Genomic DNA, 14,878 nt, shown 5'->3' on the forward strand with positions numbered 1-14,878 from the left:
GCGTTGGATGGACGATTTGGAGGGCATGGCCACTATATATCCCACATTGGCAGGACGGAGCTTCTGGTGGCTCCCTTTGCTGGACCCTGGCCAACATGAAGAACATGGAAATGAATAACGAGCCCAATACTTCATACCCGTCCTGCTTGTTCTCTCGACTTAGTGCACATGGTATTTTTGGATGCGTATCCATCGAAGAGAATAACATGTATCTCATCTGCTGCGGGGCAATGGGCAGCGTAATGCTGCGTATGTTGTTGGTTTGTATTCGTTCGTAGCTTCCTTCCTGGGCCGTCGTTGGAAGCTTTTCGGTGTTGGAGACGGGAAGGCTCGCCGACGCTACCTGCCCCTTCGTCGCAACGCTACTCGCCTCCCGACCGACCCCTCTGCTACTACCACACCCGAAAGACACCCCAAATCCCCTGCTTTATGCTACCGTCTGCAGTGTGAGCATCTCGATAGGTGTATGCTCATCTCGACCTCTCAGCTTGTGTCGTGCTGTCATGACCGCTCCGCAAGCCGACGATACTCAATCGGCTGACAGGCGTCGATGGCCATCATAACTTGATCGTCACTCTTACACCATGGTCGTTTTCGAAAGAGACGATGACCTCCAGTGTCACAGCACCATCTGCAGCCTCTTTGATGGCTCTGAGGTGGGAGGTTTAGTCGCGGGAGACCGCACAAATCCATCCCCACATTAACGCCGCCACCCTCCCTTCGCGAAAGTACAACGACCCTGATACCCACAAAGCCTCTCCCACAGAGCCCCTCAATAGAGCTTCTTCATCCGACAGACACTGCTCGATCGTGCGCGATGTGGCATATACGGCTCCCACCATTATAGCGCTTCGTGAAGCTTCCCGAGGGCACACAGGCGCGCCTCCTGTGCATAAGAGATTTTACCCTGGACGAAGGGCGTCACAAGCGCAAAAGCGACAGGATTGGCAGCCGCATCTGATATGCTGATGTGTTCAGGCGTCTGCAGCACTCTCCATGGGTTTCGTAGCTTCAGCACCGATAGCTTAGGCGGAAGTCCGCAATGGTCGACAGCAGCCTTAGATTGGTACAGCTGTGCATTCCCGTACTTCTTTGGCCCTCACACCGATGCACGCTCCTGACTGAAAATCGCTGCAGTTCTACGCGGCAGCCATGCAGCCCGTTTTGACAAGGACAGAGCTTGCGCGCCTGTGCAGGCGCTTGGGAAACCACAAAGACAATAGGTTTCGCAAAGGCACATCGGATAACGCGCATAGAATCTCGGTGAGTTCAGGAGATGAGACACCACATCGCGACCGCCGACAGGGCACTTGCCAGCAATATTGCTACTGAGAGGCGGCGCTGAAAGCCTCTCTCCTACTCCGGTCTTCGCACGGATAGCAAAAGCTCTGTTCAAAGTGACGCTTGCGAGCACCTTCCAATCTCACAAGACAATGTCGACGTTCCACTATTTGCCAGAATGACAACCAATCCCTTCGATCCTACTGCATCACGATGCCTAAGCACCATGTCATACAGGGCGAACGAGGACGGAGGATAGTTTCAGCATCCGCTTTACTGGCGTTCGCGTAGGAGGAGAAGCAGGCTAGTAACTGATAACTCTGCACTATGCAGCAAGCGCAAGGCTGGTGCATGAGAAAGTCACAAGGAATGAGACACATCCGGCCTTGGAAGCCCGCGAGGATTGAAATGCGCCCTCTTGGACATGGATTCTTGACCAGCCGTTGCCGCAGCGTAGGTTGTTACAATGCCTACGACCTTGGCATTCACGTTGACGACAGCGACTATCAGAAGTCTGGGAATCTCTTCGATATGACTCAACGATGATATCATGCTTGAGCGAAGTATCATCAGCGACGCACATACTATATGCGATTGACGTTGACAGCGGATTCAAAGGTTGAACAGTGCATCACGCATGCCGCTTCCTGCTTGCAGCATGCTCGCAAGATTGCCATTCTAGGAGGTGGACCGCTGGAGGACGTGTCTCAGCGCTATGGTTGAGTCCTTTCTGCATTTCGACAGCGGCAAGCACTCCGGTCGCTCGGCACAACGTGGGCATGTAGAAGTCTTACAGCTTCGCCTTGGTGCAAGGATCGGAAAAGAGGTGTCACCACTAAGCTCATGTCTTCTCTTAGGGGACAATGCGACAGTGACGATACCACGGTTGATGCTATTGCATGGGAAGCAACGACAACTTATCTGCGTCGATGTCTTCTACATGGTGTTTGGCTTATCTTTCGACGGAAACATCAAACCCGCGGTTGATATCACTTGCTGTCTCGCTGTCGTCGTTGGATCACTATTGACTGAAGAATCAACTCCAGGGTCCTTGCAAATTTCAGCGACGCAATCCGACGTTCGGCATCTCGCTCGAAGCAAGCAAGGCTCGTACGCTCAATGTCCCGGATTAGCTAAACCGGTTCGAGATGGGAATCAATCTGACTGTCTTGTGTTCTATGGTTACAGGATTCAATGACGCCGGGACACCGTTGCGACATCATCCATCACTACAGCCACCACCATTCCAACTCTGAAATGACAAGGGGCGGACACATGTTCTACTCCACCTTGTTAAGGTTTGGTCGATTGTACCTGCCCTCGCTGATGATGGTTTGGTCTTCAATGACGGTTGAGTATCCTCATGCGCCAGCGAGTATGACTAAGAATCGGAACACTCGTACGCGCATTGCTTTCAATTGGGGATCCCATCTTAGCAGCGCCAGTGACTATGAGCCAGTCAGTAACGGTAACGTTTTGTTACTCTAAGCATATATCGCGGTGCGTATCACTGTCGTTATCACTGGTAGACACCCGGTTGCTGAGATGGCTCCAAAAGATGTGTCGACGATGATAGTCAGTGGCCTATACCCCTCCTTGATGCTACTGGTCTTCGGTTACGTTCTAAAGACGCTACACTGCTACGAAGCAGACGAGGCTTAGGGTGCGTTCTGTGTGTCGGGATGCAGTTACAGCAATCGGTGTAACATTAGATACCGCAGACGATTCGAGATCTTATGTCTGGTCAAAACATCCAGTACTCGAGCGAGTCGTTCCGCCATTTTCCCATGGTCTTGGGAGGTAGCAATAAGGCAGTAATACCTCGTACACTTCGTTAGTATCCTAAGGGCTGGATTCGCGCCTCTCTTTCTTCGGCCAAAGGTATCCATATTATACCAGATCTTCCGTGTCGAGCACTCTCGGCGTCTTCCTTATCACCCCAGCCATATGATATGCGCACTTAACAGCAGCCTGTACCTTCGGTGGCTGGCTTCTATCTCCTGGTCGCGCCTTGCGTGGGTGTTACCGGTCTCTGCTGTATCCTCGAGAAAGTCTAGTATCTTTCGACTCGAACAGGAGTTTTTGTATCGCCGTCGACGCCGGGGGAGATGGAGTTCGAGGGTCGTGGACATCGTGTCGCTTCGTGGCTTCTCAACTCGATTGTGTTGTGTAGGCGCATAGCTAAAGTACGCATTGTGCGGAAGGGGCGCCTGACTCTCGTTGAGTCCTCGAGGAAGGGGCAGCGGCCACGCTGTGCACGTTCAATGCCTTCCCCTGAGTACTATCAGTATTCACAGTTCTGCATCTCTGTCAGATTATTCTGCTCCATGTCGCACTGGTTGGGGGCAGGCCATTGGGGAGGCACTTCAAGACAGAGAGGTAACAGTCTTTCCGGTTTTATCTAAGGTGGGTGTGAATGCCTCTGGTCTTGTTCAGCCCCAGTTCTTCTTATTCTGGAATCACTGCCGCAATGGTGGTGTTCTTGTTTACCTCTCAGAAGACTTGGAAATCCCCGCGGAGTTTGTTGTGGCGAGTGTGGCCTTGAGGCAGCCCTGAGTCGAGTGCTCCCCACACCGAGGACTATGACCATCTCGCTGCGGTTGTTGGTGATACTTTCTCGGCCTTCGTGATGGAGGCCGACTTGTCATCATCGCTGTGCTTGAATGTAGCGCATAGGAGGCCGCTGAAAACCAAGACAGAGGTTTACGGTCGCGAGGATCTCGTTCGATCGGCTTTGCCGTAAGCATGGCGCTTTGACAGACTTCCTGCAGGATTCCCAATCTCGCGAAGTCAGCAAAGTTCTGCGCGAGAGGTACCTGCCTCCTAGCTGGCTGTTGCTTACGAGTTGGTGTGGAAAGTCCGCTGTTGCGCTGGATGTCTACAAGAGGCGCAGGCTAGATGGTCGATACTTCGACTGCATAACCTATCAAGTAGCTTCCTCCTCCCTACTCTCTTTGAGTTGGTTGACATGCTTGAAGCAGTTGCCACATTGCTGGGTGTTCCGCAGGGTATCGTCGAAGCTGTCGTCACTCCAGAGGTCCGCAATGGAGTCATATTGGACGCGTATGATATCTCTTCTAATTACGAGAGCTGGATGCTGCAGCTCTCAAGAGTATTAGTATGTTGTTCGACTGCGCAATGTTGGTGTTGTAGTGGTGTTGTCGCTGTCGAGGGGGGGCAATATCGAGTCAAACTTGCGCCAAGGCTCACCACCGAGCCAGATGAGATGCAACACCATATCAAGCTGTGTTGAGAGTGCTTCGAGCATGTTCCTCACGGCATTGACGACCTTGTCAGCCCAACACTGGTGTAGAGGGATCGATCAGTGGAGATGGGACAGGGTTGAGTTTATGGCCGCGGAGGAGGACTCGTTCGGAGAGCAATCACCCCAACGAAGCTGAGCATCGGATCAGGCGCCACAATGTAAAATCGGTGCTCCTCGTCGCCTGGACCCCTTGAAACCTTGTCGTCGCCTACCTTAGCGAAATGCCTACGCTGCCGCCTCTCCCCTCAGACTCCGAAATTCGGTTGGACCAACCCCTCCTCTCAGCTTGCGGTATATATACGCCGAAGTTAGTCTCTATTCCATCAACGGCGGGCGTCACCTCGCTCAACAAAATATGGCCCAGTGGGATTCCACTTGGATTCACAGGTAAGTGATGTCTTTCTTTACAACGTGAATTCGACAAGAGGTTCAAGGTAAATGAGGGGTGTGCCTACGTCTGCCCCGGAGGATGTAGGGTACCACAGTATAGTATCTGTGGTACCTGAACCTTTTTGCTCTTCCTTTTGCTACTTCGATGTATATGAGTCGACAAAGAGGGTTCAGCAAGGGAGCCGAGTTCGATTCATGGGGGTGTGGCTCCTAGCTGGCGTTCGAATGTTTGTCGTTGGTTTGTCCCCTTTTTGCTTTTCTCAAGCTCTGCCACCACGCCTTCTTACCACAACTCCGCAGTCTGTTCGAATTTCTAGATGGTACCAGACTCTGCATCTCCTTCGATCTTGCGCCCAGCCAGCTGGCCAGGCGCTTGTAGAAGAGCTTGCGATGTTGTGGGTAGCTATGTAGCTTAGCCCTCAGTAGCACACATCTTGAGTAGCACGGCTGCTACTTCCACTATCTCGCAGTAGTTTACACAGGTTCTCCGTTGCTGCAAGGACTAAAGAATAGGTAAATGCGATGTACTGCGCGTAAAGATTTTATCGCATATTGTGATTACCACAAGCAAAACTTGTGGTGTCATCCACGAAATGCTGAAGGGGCTCTCCTCTGGAGTGTGATTATCATGCGTATCACAATGCTTCTACAAGATGACATGAAAAATGACAGAGTACTTACGACTGTTGATATAGGTGTTAGTGCTATATATCAAAACAGCCATTTGATACGGCTGCGAGACTTCATCAGATGCACCCTGGCAAGTGGCCTTGTTATGAGGCAAGGTAATGTACCTGTGGTTAGAGGCGCGAAGAATGTTGCATCTACACATGTGCAGGATGAAGACTTAGTCATTAGCAAGTGCAAACATTCAGGTTTCGAGAACTGGTCTTTAAGACGAAGACGATTCGAATCACCTTGCATGGGATGTAGAGGGTAGTGACTGACTTGGTAGTTTTATATCACCATAGGCGGTTGCACACATCTTTTACCACGGACTTACCGAGCATCAAACATCCGAGACATACCATTACATCGAAACCAATGCGCATATTGCATCGCAGCAAGATTACGATATCAAATATTTAGTGTTACCAACAACCGAGCTCGAGCCCTTAACCACAGCCCATGACTTCGCACCACTCCAGCGCTTCCAGCGCATGCGCGAAAAACATACATCCTCCGCTCTCCTTCCCCACGCGACATCAGCTTCGACCTTGCTCGGCCAATGATCGCCCCGACAGTCGGTCCGATTCATACACCCATCATGCAAGCTCCATGCGCCGGACGCGCAAACATCCCAAAACATTGCTATTTGCCATGGGTGGGGAAGGTGGTGACGATCCAGGTGGGAACTGTGCCTGGTGCAGAGACCATGTACGCCTGTCGTCCTGTCTCGGCTCAACAAGGAGTTGAGGTTTTCGGGAAAGTGTTCTCGCGGTTCAGTCTAATAGCGTGGTGGCGTTCTCGCCATCACATGTCGTATGATGATCAACGGGGTAGGAGAGCGCTTCAAGCGCGACGACTCTTGCGACAGTACATTTGAGTGAAATCGGTCTCGAGGATTGCGTGTTCTGGTGAGGAGGGTGTGGGTGGTGAAAGGTGTGCACATGTTTCTGGCATCTGTACATCGATGACGTTAGTCTCTACTCTTCGTCGTTCTCTACAAGTTGCGAGAAACGTACCGAGCAAGCTGAATCTGAGCGCGGCCTTGGCTGCATGCGTGCTTGTGCTTCGAGAGCGCGCATCTCATAGGTATATGTTATGCGAAGCAGGTCGTGGATAGTGAGGTGTGTAGTCGACATGTTGGGGTTTGATGCTGGGTATCTTCTGATGATGGGACGATACTGAGTATTTGTCTTCTTCCAAGACTCTGCGTGTCGGAAATGTTGATAGCAAAAGTGAGGCAGGACAAGCAAGATTTGTTTATATAATCGGTTTGTCTTGTTACGCCTCTTTTGGTACTTGCTCACAAACACGTATGCTGTGATTGGTCCGAGGATCTTGCTTAGTTGAACAAAGTCTAGATGTGGTCGCAGGAAATGAGCTTCTTCAAGGATGACAAAGTATGGAAGTCGCAACGTGTTAATGGACGAAAATGATTGAAACAATGGAAGTGATGAAAGCGACAGATTGGGGAGCTTTATATCATGAACCACCCCCTCACACCAATACCTCATGCACATGCTGTGCACATGGACTGGTGGCGCTAATCTTCAAACTGGACTAGTTTCAGCGGACAGCGAACGAGATCCGACATCATGCAGCGGTCAGGGGTCTGTGCACGCTACCTCTCGTTGGTTATCACTGGTGGCTGAGAGATGCGCATGTATGTCCGAGACCAGAGTCGCGATTTGAGCTGTTACGAAAGGCCGACTTTGGTCGTTATGTTGTTGCCTAGAGCCAGAAGACGAAGATGATACGGGAGGAGTTGCGGACTTGATGGTTTCGCCCGGAACCGCAATGCTTAAGGCCGAGAGACCCGTGAACATGTCCGAGATCAGCGAATAAGCCCTAGAAAGCCAAGGCAGCAACTTTAAACTCGATTTAAAGGTTGAGGTGAAAGGGACAGTGGGCATTCGCGTACATCAAACCTTTAAACTCTACTTGTGTCGATGATGGATTCACTACCACTCTGGATGCAGCCTGCTCCCATTGCTTTCACTTTCCCTCCATCTGCCTCTGTCATTACAGACGCTTCCCCAACGCGATCAAACGTCCCCGACCATCAACAACAAACACCTTGCCATTGCCAAAAACCGGCCTGCCAAACTTCACAGCACCCTCTACCTTTGGTAACGGCAACTCAACCAGTGTCCCATCGACTGGTACCGCTTTGAACGCCCTCAGCCCGGCTTGTACATCAGTTGCCCATACGATACCTGTACCAGACTTGCCGTGACTGCTGGTGATTGTCGGAAGGCCTGCGCCGCCCCAGTGTCCATTTGTTTCAGAGGACTTACCAGCGAAGCTGAAGAGCGACGATGCGTTCTGAGTAAACGCGTAGGCCGACAAGGCGGTGTTACCAGGGTTAACATAGATGTATCCGCCTTCGAGAGGGTAGGATCCGATTGCACCGAAGACCTCGCCTTCCAAAGCGATAGTCTGCAGAATACCGTCCGTGCCATCTTTCCCTTGCAAATAACCGCCTAAGTTGTCAACTTCCGTAACATACATTTTCGGATTCGTCGACGTTGCAACACCAATCCTCTTTCCATCCATTGTTTTGAAGATACTAGTATCGAGGATAGCGAGGCCCCCACTCCCAATGTCCTGTCCAGAGTCGGTCTGCCAGTCCGACGGACGGAAGAAATCAACCAGTTGAATGCCAGCACCACTGGCCTCATCAAGCGTAATCCTCGCGACCGTTTCCGAAAGAACAGCCAAAGGCTTGCGACCCTCCTTGGGAGTAACATCAAGCGTCGTAGCCGTTGACCCGCCGCCATTATCGATCGTGAAGAAGACGTCTTTACCATCCGACGAAAGACCCATCCCAGCTTGCCAAATGCCATTCGCTCCACCACCATGCCACGCCGTCCAGTCATCGCTGTACAGACTCGTGTTTCCGGCTTGCGTCGTCCATGTATACGTACTCTGCGTTGCCAAGTTAACAGCGACAACGCTCCCAGTGTAGTTGAACGCGTCGCACAGCCCGCCAAATCCCGCGTATAACACATCGCCCAATAATAGCAATGCTGGCCTTTGCAATACCAAACCGCCCAAGAAGGTCTTGCGTATATCGTTGTCGGAGGGTTGGCCATCAATGATCATTGGGTACTTGTATAAATCCTGTAGCGTATCGAGATAAACGCCGTAGAGATAATACACTGAGTTCAAAGGAGGATACGCCCCACCTGGTTCTCTGTAGTCTTCAATGTAGCTCTTGACATAGAAGAATGCGATTTCGTTGCCATCTTCGCGGTAGATTACTGGTGTACCCATTATACCTAGTGTCTTGCTGACGTGCGTTGTACAGAAGGCTTGATCCATTGGCCATGGTGGAGCAACTTGGCGTTCATTCAGTAGCTGGCCAGTTTCTGCATCAAAGGTTCTAATGCGGTTTTCGGTGGAGGCTGTGAAGACAATTTGGCGACCTGTCGAAGAGAGTGTATGTACAAGGGGACGCGCCCAGTGCTCCATGTATGTTAGCGAGGATGACGAATGAGACACAGAAAGCAATGGAAACTACCTTTTCGTCTGCATTGAAGGATGCATTCCAGATTTGTGTAAATTGTGGGAGGTCTGAGGGATCGATGTTGTGTTCACCGCCAAGGTAAGAGGATTGATAGATATTAGAGTCTTGGGGGGAGTCCGATGGGGCACCTGTTCTTTGTGCTGTCGCATAGATCGCAGCATGCGTTGCAAAGACGCACAGCGCAAGAGTATGCTTCAATGAACGCATTATGGAGGTTGGCATAAAAGGTGATTTGTTGCACACACCCCACGGATGCCACTCATCTTATGAACAGAAGGCATGCAGACCTCGGGATCTGTTAAGCTCGTGGGAAACTAATTACATGCAGAGTTATGACGATGGTATCTAGGGTCTTGATCGCTTTCAATCTAATGGTCGTGGCTCGTGGTCGGTACTTGGGTCATGTAGATGCCGGGTATTCTCCGCGACCAGGATGGCTATATCATGTATATTGGTTTGTGGGGCAATGGTCGAGCGTCAACCGGGTATATTCTACTTTTCAACATACCAAGGTTCCATGAATTTCTTTTGTGATGATGATGTTGTTATTCATTCTAGTGCTAATTGGATAGGATAGTTGCTTGTGAAGAGGTCAGCGCAGGGCTTAAGAAGTAACCGACTGACGAGGCTTACCTTTTTCGCTACTTTTACAATACCGCGGAGCCGAGACTGGTCCGCGATATAGAAGGGACGGTTCTCTCTTCTTACTCCTCTCGTTGCCGGCTCGGCTCTCGAGACTGTTCCACACTAGGAACTTGGTCCCCCACCCTCTGCAACAGCGGTACGCGTTCTGCATCTACATTGCCCTCTCCCTCAGGATCATCGTACAGCATCTTTTTCCACTCGCCCTTGCGAACCTTTCCAACCCTCCAGGTTCCGGTCTCACCAGCCTCTTTGAAAAAGTCCATGTTCTCGTCGAAAGTCCTTCCACCAGTCTCCGGAAGATAGAAGTATGTCCACAGACCGGCGAAGGCATTGGTTGCAGCGAAGACGAGGAAAATGAAGTAGTCGAGGTTGTTGAATAGGACAGGCGTAAGGAATGTGATGGCAAAGTTTGCGAGACCCCAGATGATGACGGAAATAGCGGTACCTTGAGCACGTGCGGTGGTTGGGAAAACCTCTGTGGGGAAAAGCCAGACGGTCGAGAGCCAACCAATTCCGAATGCGCCGGTGGCTACAAACAAGATGACAGTTCCGATGATCCCAGGAATGATAACGGGAATATCAATGGAGTCAGACTTGGCTACTAGACCACCAAAGACAGCAAGAAGTGCGAACGAAGAGGATAAGACGATAGAACCTTGAATCATAAGTTGGCGCCGGCCAAGAGCGTCGATTAGAAGCCAAGCGAGCGTCATGAGGAAGAAGTAGGATGTGTAGTTTCCAAGAGTCAGGTACTCGGAGTTGCGGACGGAGAAGCCAAGGAGCTGTTCTCAATGGTTAGCATTGCTTCAATACACAATACCCTCGTAACCGTGTTCACTTACCTCAAAAATCTGCGGCCCATATACACTGACTGCGCCATATCCTGTGAGAGCTTGGTTGACTTGGCACATGACTGTGACCATAGTAGGATGGAATTGCTCGTGCCCGGGTGTAAGCATATCCAAATATCCAACCTTCACATCCTTCTCCTTCTCATGCTGTTCGAGCAGCTCATCAAGCTTCTCCTTTCCTTCATCTCCATAGATATCGTTTAGCGCATTCTTTGCATCTTCTTGGCGGTCATGGAAGATGAACCAGCGTGGAGATTCTGGAAGGCGTTCAACAACAGCCATGAGCAGAACAGGGTAGACCTGCATGACGATAATGGGAATGCGCCAAGCCCATTGATTCTGCTTGCCAAGAAGAATAGTGACGAGCAAGTTGATACCAAAAGCCATGACGAGACCAAAGATATTGGACTGGAATTCCTGGGCCAGCGCTTTGCCACGAGAGTTGTCTGAGCTCAACTCGGAAGAGTAAGTAGGGATGACTGCGTCGATACCTCCAACACCCAATCCCATGACTACTCGTCCAACTAACATGACACCCAATGCGATCTCCGTGCTCTTGCCTAACATGCCCATTCCAGACACGAACATGATCAAATTACCTAAACTCGCCGTCGCCAGACTGGCGAAGATACTCTTTTTCCTTCCCAGCTTATCAGCGAGCATGGAGAAGAGTACAGCGCCAACCGCACAACCGAGGTAGTAGACAGCCACGATAACTCCCACAACTGGTGACTCCTCCTCGAGACCCATGGTGGAGAGGTAGTCATTGTTCGTATTGATGAGGGACATCATACCCTGATCGTAGCCATAGAGGGCGATAGCCGTGGCCGAAAAGATGACGACATTTGTTTGTTTGTCGGTGACGGCCTGTTTCGCATGTTCGACGATGAACGACATCGTGACTGGTGCCTGGCGGCGAATACAAGGCTGCGAAAGTTCAATTGGCAATAAGAAAAGCTCGCAGAGGTCGTGTAGAGTGAAGGAGAAGCTGACGAGGGGGAAAGTCTAGATCTTCAGCATTTCGCAAGCCAGAACAGCGGTAGGCGTTTGGCGCTGCTTTGCATGCTTCTTGGTCAGCTGGAAGCACGTACGGGAAGATCAAAGGGTTGTTTTTCGACCTATGACGAGTGTATGCAGGGACGCGATATCGATCTTAGACTAGGTTCTGGGTACGCCCCACCTGTTTTCCAAGGGCCCCTTGTCAGAAATGGCACCCATCGGCTTTGCTCTAGAATTTCCCATTCATGTTTGGTGTTGATAGATGCGTCTGCGTATCTTTTCCTTATCGTTACTTCAAAAACGTGTAGCGATTACTGTAGCTCGCAGCCTGGTCGATGTTGTGCAGCTCTGCTAAGCTTCAGATCCCGCGGCATAAGATGCTTAGCGCCACCAACTATTAGCAACATCGTACTCGATCGATCGCTTACTTCTTCTACCTCACGACATCATCGTCAATCCTCCTGTCCACTGCGTATCGCGCTCATTGGGTAATGCTTCGACAAGCTTCGGTCGTTCAATACCATTTTGTTGACTGGAATTGTTGGTCGCATATGCTCGACGAACATCACCATGCGATAAGATGGAAAACATAATCAAAGCAGGAGCATCTTGTTCATTACTAGATACTCTTCAAGACGGAGTTGTTAAGCAGGCTTGAAGCTCTACTGCCAACCATCATCTAAACCCTTCATGCTTTTGAAATCGACACCAACCACTCTCGTCCTCTTATCCCCGGGTTCTTTGCTCCTCTCAGGCCTTTGCTGAGGGATTAAGGCTCCGAAATGCCTCTCAAGCTTCGAAGAGAACCTTGTTAAGCACGCAGTGTGCAACGCCACCACCCCATTCGCACTTCATGCCTTGACCACAGTCAGAGGACCACAACCAATGTTTTCCGGACTGATCGCAAACAATGGTCCAATCCGTCACCGTGTCTTTGCTCCAGGCGCAGCCGAACTCACCAGGACGGCAAGATGCTGTTGGAGCCAAGTCTGCTGGAACTTCGGACAGTTCCTCACGGGCTCCAATGGTGGACTTTGGGGGAACACAATGCGCGTCACCATTGGCGTAGTCGCATTCCATACCACGGCCGCAGTCGGATGACCACACCCAGTTTCCAGACTGGTCACAAGTGATGACCCAGCTGGTCTGCGTGCCGTTGCGCCAGCCGCAAGCGTAGGATCCAGGTGAACAGTTGCCAGACAGAGTCAGGTCTGGTAAGACTCGCTCTGGTTCATCGCGGCGAGAGACCGAGGCAGGGTTTGCGTTCCACTGATCGCCTTTGTTCCAGCAATGAGCCGCACCGTCCTCCCTCGCGAGACAGTTCTGATCACCGCAATCAGAGGAGTACTGCAACTTTTGGTTCCAGCCGCAGACGGTGACCCAGGGGGTATTGGTGGAAGGGTTTAGCACGCAGCCATACGTGCCAGGCACACATGGACCTAAATGGATGCATGCCAAATCAGTAAGTATCTCACATGCAGATTGTATAAGGACATCTCTTACCGTCCTGGGGCGGGTGGTCGACACGCGAGGCCAAGTTGGCATAGGTCTTCCACTCCTCGCCCGGGTTCCAGCAATGAGCGACGACGTTGTCCGTGATGCAATCTGTTTCGCCACAATCGGATGAGTACTGGTAGGTACCCTTATAATCGCAGACCACGATCCAGGGACTATTCTGCGCGCAGGAATAGGTGCCAGGTACACAGTTGCCACGCGAGACCAGCGTATCGGACGTGGTGACTGGCAGGGCATGGAAGTCGTCGTCGGATTCGGGCTGTGCAATCCACAAAACTCTGTTAGCAGTGTACAGCCGTTGAGCTCAGGGACAACGTAGAAGAAGGGCGCCCCAAGCAAGCTTGTGTCAGTCTAGCATTTGCACTGAACGGCATTTGCGTTGTCGGGTCGAGCCTCGCAGCACCCATCGCCACCAGGACACTTGCCAACCGACCTCCACATGTAATCGGCAATGTCGCAGACCACAATCATGGAGTTGTTCTCTCGACAAGATTGAACTCCCGCTTGAGTCTGCTTACAAGAGCCATACGTGGTGGCTGGAACGATGGGGGAAGAAGTGATGGAAGGAAGTGAAATAAAAATGTCCTCAGACTGTAAACTAACCTTGGTTGTGTCCACGTCACCGATGTCTCGCTCAAGGACGTCCATGTTCCTACAGCAAGAACACTTGTCATGGCACTTGGTACCCTTCTTGCAGTAGCGATCGGTCTGGCAGAAGCCATACTGGCAGACCAAGACACCAGTGTGGTCTAGATATGGGTATACGAAGTCAGTAGATGTCTCATATACCATTCGTGTGGTAAAACTAACCATTCGAGCACTCGTAAGTCTTCTTTGCCTCGGCGTTGACCTCGGTCTCGGTGTCGCGCTTCTCGGATGCCTCGATAGCAACGGTTGAGGAGCCAATGCAGCCAGCGCCTTGGTGGTCCGCGAAGCACTTGGTCGAGCAGTGTTCGACGAAAGAGCAGGTGCCAGAAGAAACACAAGAGAGGACGTTCGTGTTGCTATCACACTTGTAACTATTGAAGATTAGTAGACTGCTTCATGAGGAATTCAGAGAAAGTGAGGTAGCTTACGAGTGGATACCGTTGTTCTTGTACTTGGGGACCGTGATGGCGGTGGTCTCGACTGGCGAGGCAGCGACAAGCGCTACCAGGCCGATGAGGGCAAGGAGGAGGAGCTTCATGGAAGCGGTGTTCTAATCGTTGATCTTGTTGTTGTGTGTGATATAGATTGAAGTGGTTGATCGTGGAGAAGGATAGAGGAGAGAGGTGAGGAGGAAGAAGAGAGGTCGAAGAACCGCAGGCTTATAACTACCACAGGTGGGAGCGTTTGTTTGCTACACCACTAGGCAGAAGCTGGTGGACGGTACTTACCTGGGCAATTCAGGGTCCAAGTTGTGGAGAGAGTGTTTGGTCGGCGCGGAGCGGTGAGATTGAGATTGAAATTAGAGAGGTAGTGAAGGTGGAAGGAGTTACATGCACACTATCTGTGCTCCCGACCAGCATTTTGACCGCCGCCTGGATGAACCAGTGAAGGTGCCAGATCATTTCGTGGGCTAACAGTCTGTATGAAGTGAGATACTAAGCAACGAACAATCGGAAAACAATTCAAGCCGAATGGCAGCATGGTGATAAGGGTGCAAACAGCTGTGCGGTGCGCGTCTATACCCTCAGATACAAGGTGGAGAAGTACAGCTTAGCATAATAGTCCTCCTCGTGAAATGCAGTCACGTTT

At 51.1% G+C, this 14,878-nt stretch overlaps 4 protein-coding genes across 4 annotated transcripts; all 4 read right to left on the reverse strand.

The window, feature by feature from the left end:
* Positions 1-6,448: 6,448 nt before the first annotated feature.
* On the reverse strand, positions 6,449-6,741 carry AA0111_g3330 (hypothetical protein; the record flags this gene model as incomplete). The annotated part of the gene is made up of 2 exons (XM_028649203.1): positions 6,449-6,559; positions 6,622-6,741. The coding sequence occupies 2 exons, from the start codon at positions 6,739-6,741 to the stop codon at positions 6,449-6,451; spliced, it is 231 nt and encodes a 76-aa protein (XP_028508897.1).
* An 883-nt stretch (positions 6,742-7,624) lies between these two features.
* AA0111_g3331 (hypothetical protein) lies at positions 7,625-9,076 on the reverse strand (the record flags this gene model as incomplete). Its single annotated transcript, XM_028649204.1, has 1 exon — positions 7,625-9,076. One exon carries the CDS (start codon positions 9,074-9,076, stop codon positions 7,625-7,627), a length of 1,452 nt encoding a protein of 483 aa, XP_028508896.1.
* A 759-nt stretch (positions 9,077-9,835) lies between these two features.
* On the reverse strand, positions 9,836-11,524 carry AA0111_g3332 (hypothetical protein; the record flags this gene model as incomplete). The annotated part of the gene is made up of 2 exons (XM_028649205.1): positions 9,836-10,558; positions 10,619-11,524. 2 exons carry the CDS (start codon positions 11,522-11,524, stop codon positions 9,836-9,838), a joined length of 1,629 nt encoding a protein of 542 aa, XP_028508898.1.
* Positions 11,525-12,415: 891 nt separating this feature from the next.
* On the reverse strand, positions 12,416-14,327 carry AA0111_g3333 (hypothetical protein; the record flags this gene model as incomplete). The annotated part of the gene is made up of 5 exons (XM_028649206.1): positions 12,416-13,065; positions 13,130-13,419; positions 13,575-13,890; positions 13,952-14,160; positions 14,218-14,327. The coding sequence occupies 5 exons, from the start codon at positions 14,325-14,327 to the stop codon at positions 12,416-12,418; spliced, it is 1,575 nt and encodes a 524-aa protein (XP_028508960.1).
* Positions 14,328-14,878: the final 551 nt, after the last annotated feature.

This window comes from Alternaria arborescens, assembly GCF_004154835.1.
Source record: "Alternaria arborescens strain FERA 675 chromosome Unknown contig_6, whole genome shotgun sequence".
Taxonomy (NCBI): Eukaryota; Fungi; Ascomycota; class Dothideomycetes; order Pleosporales; family Pleosporaceae; genus Alternaria; species Alternaria arborescens.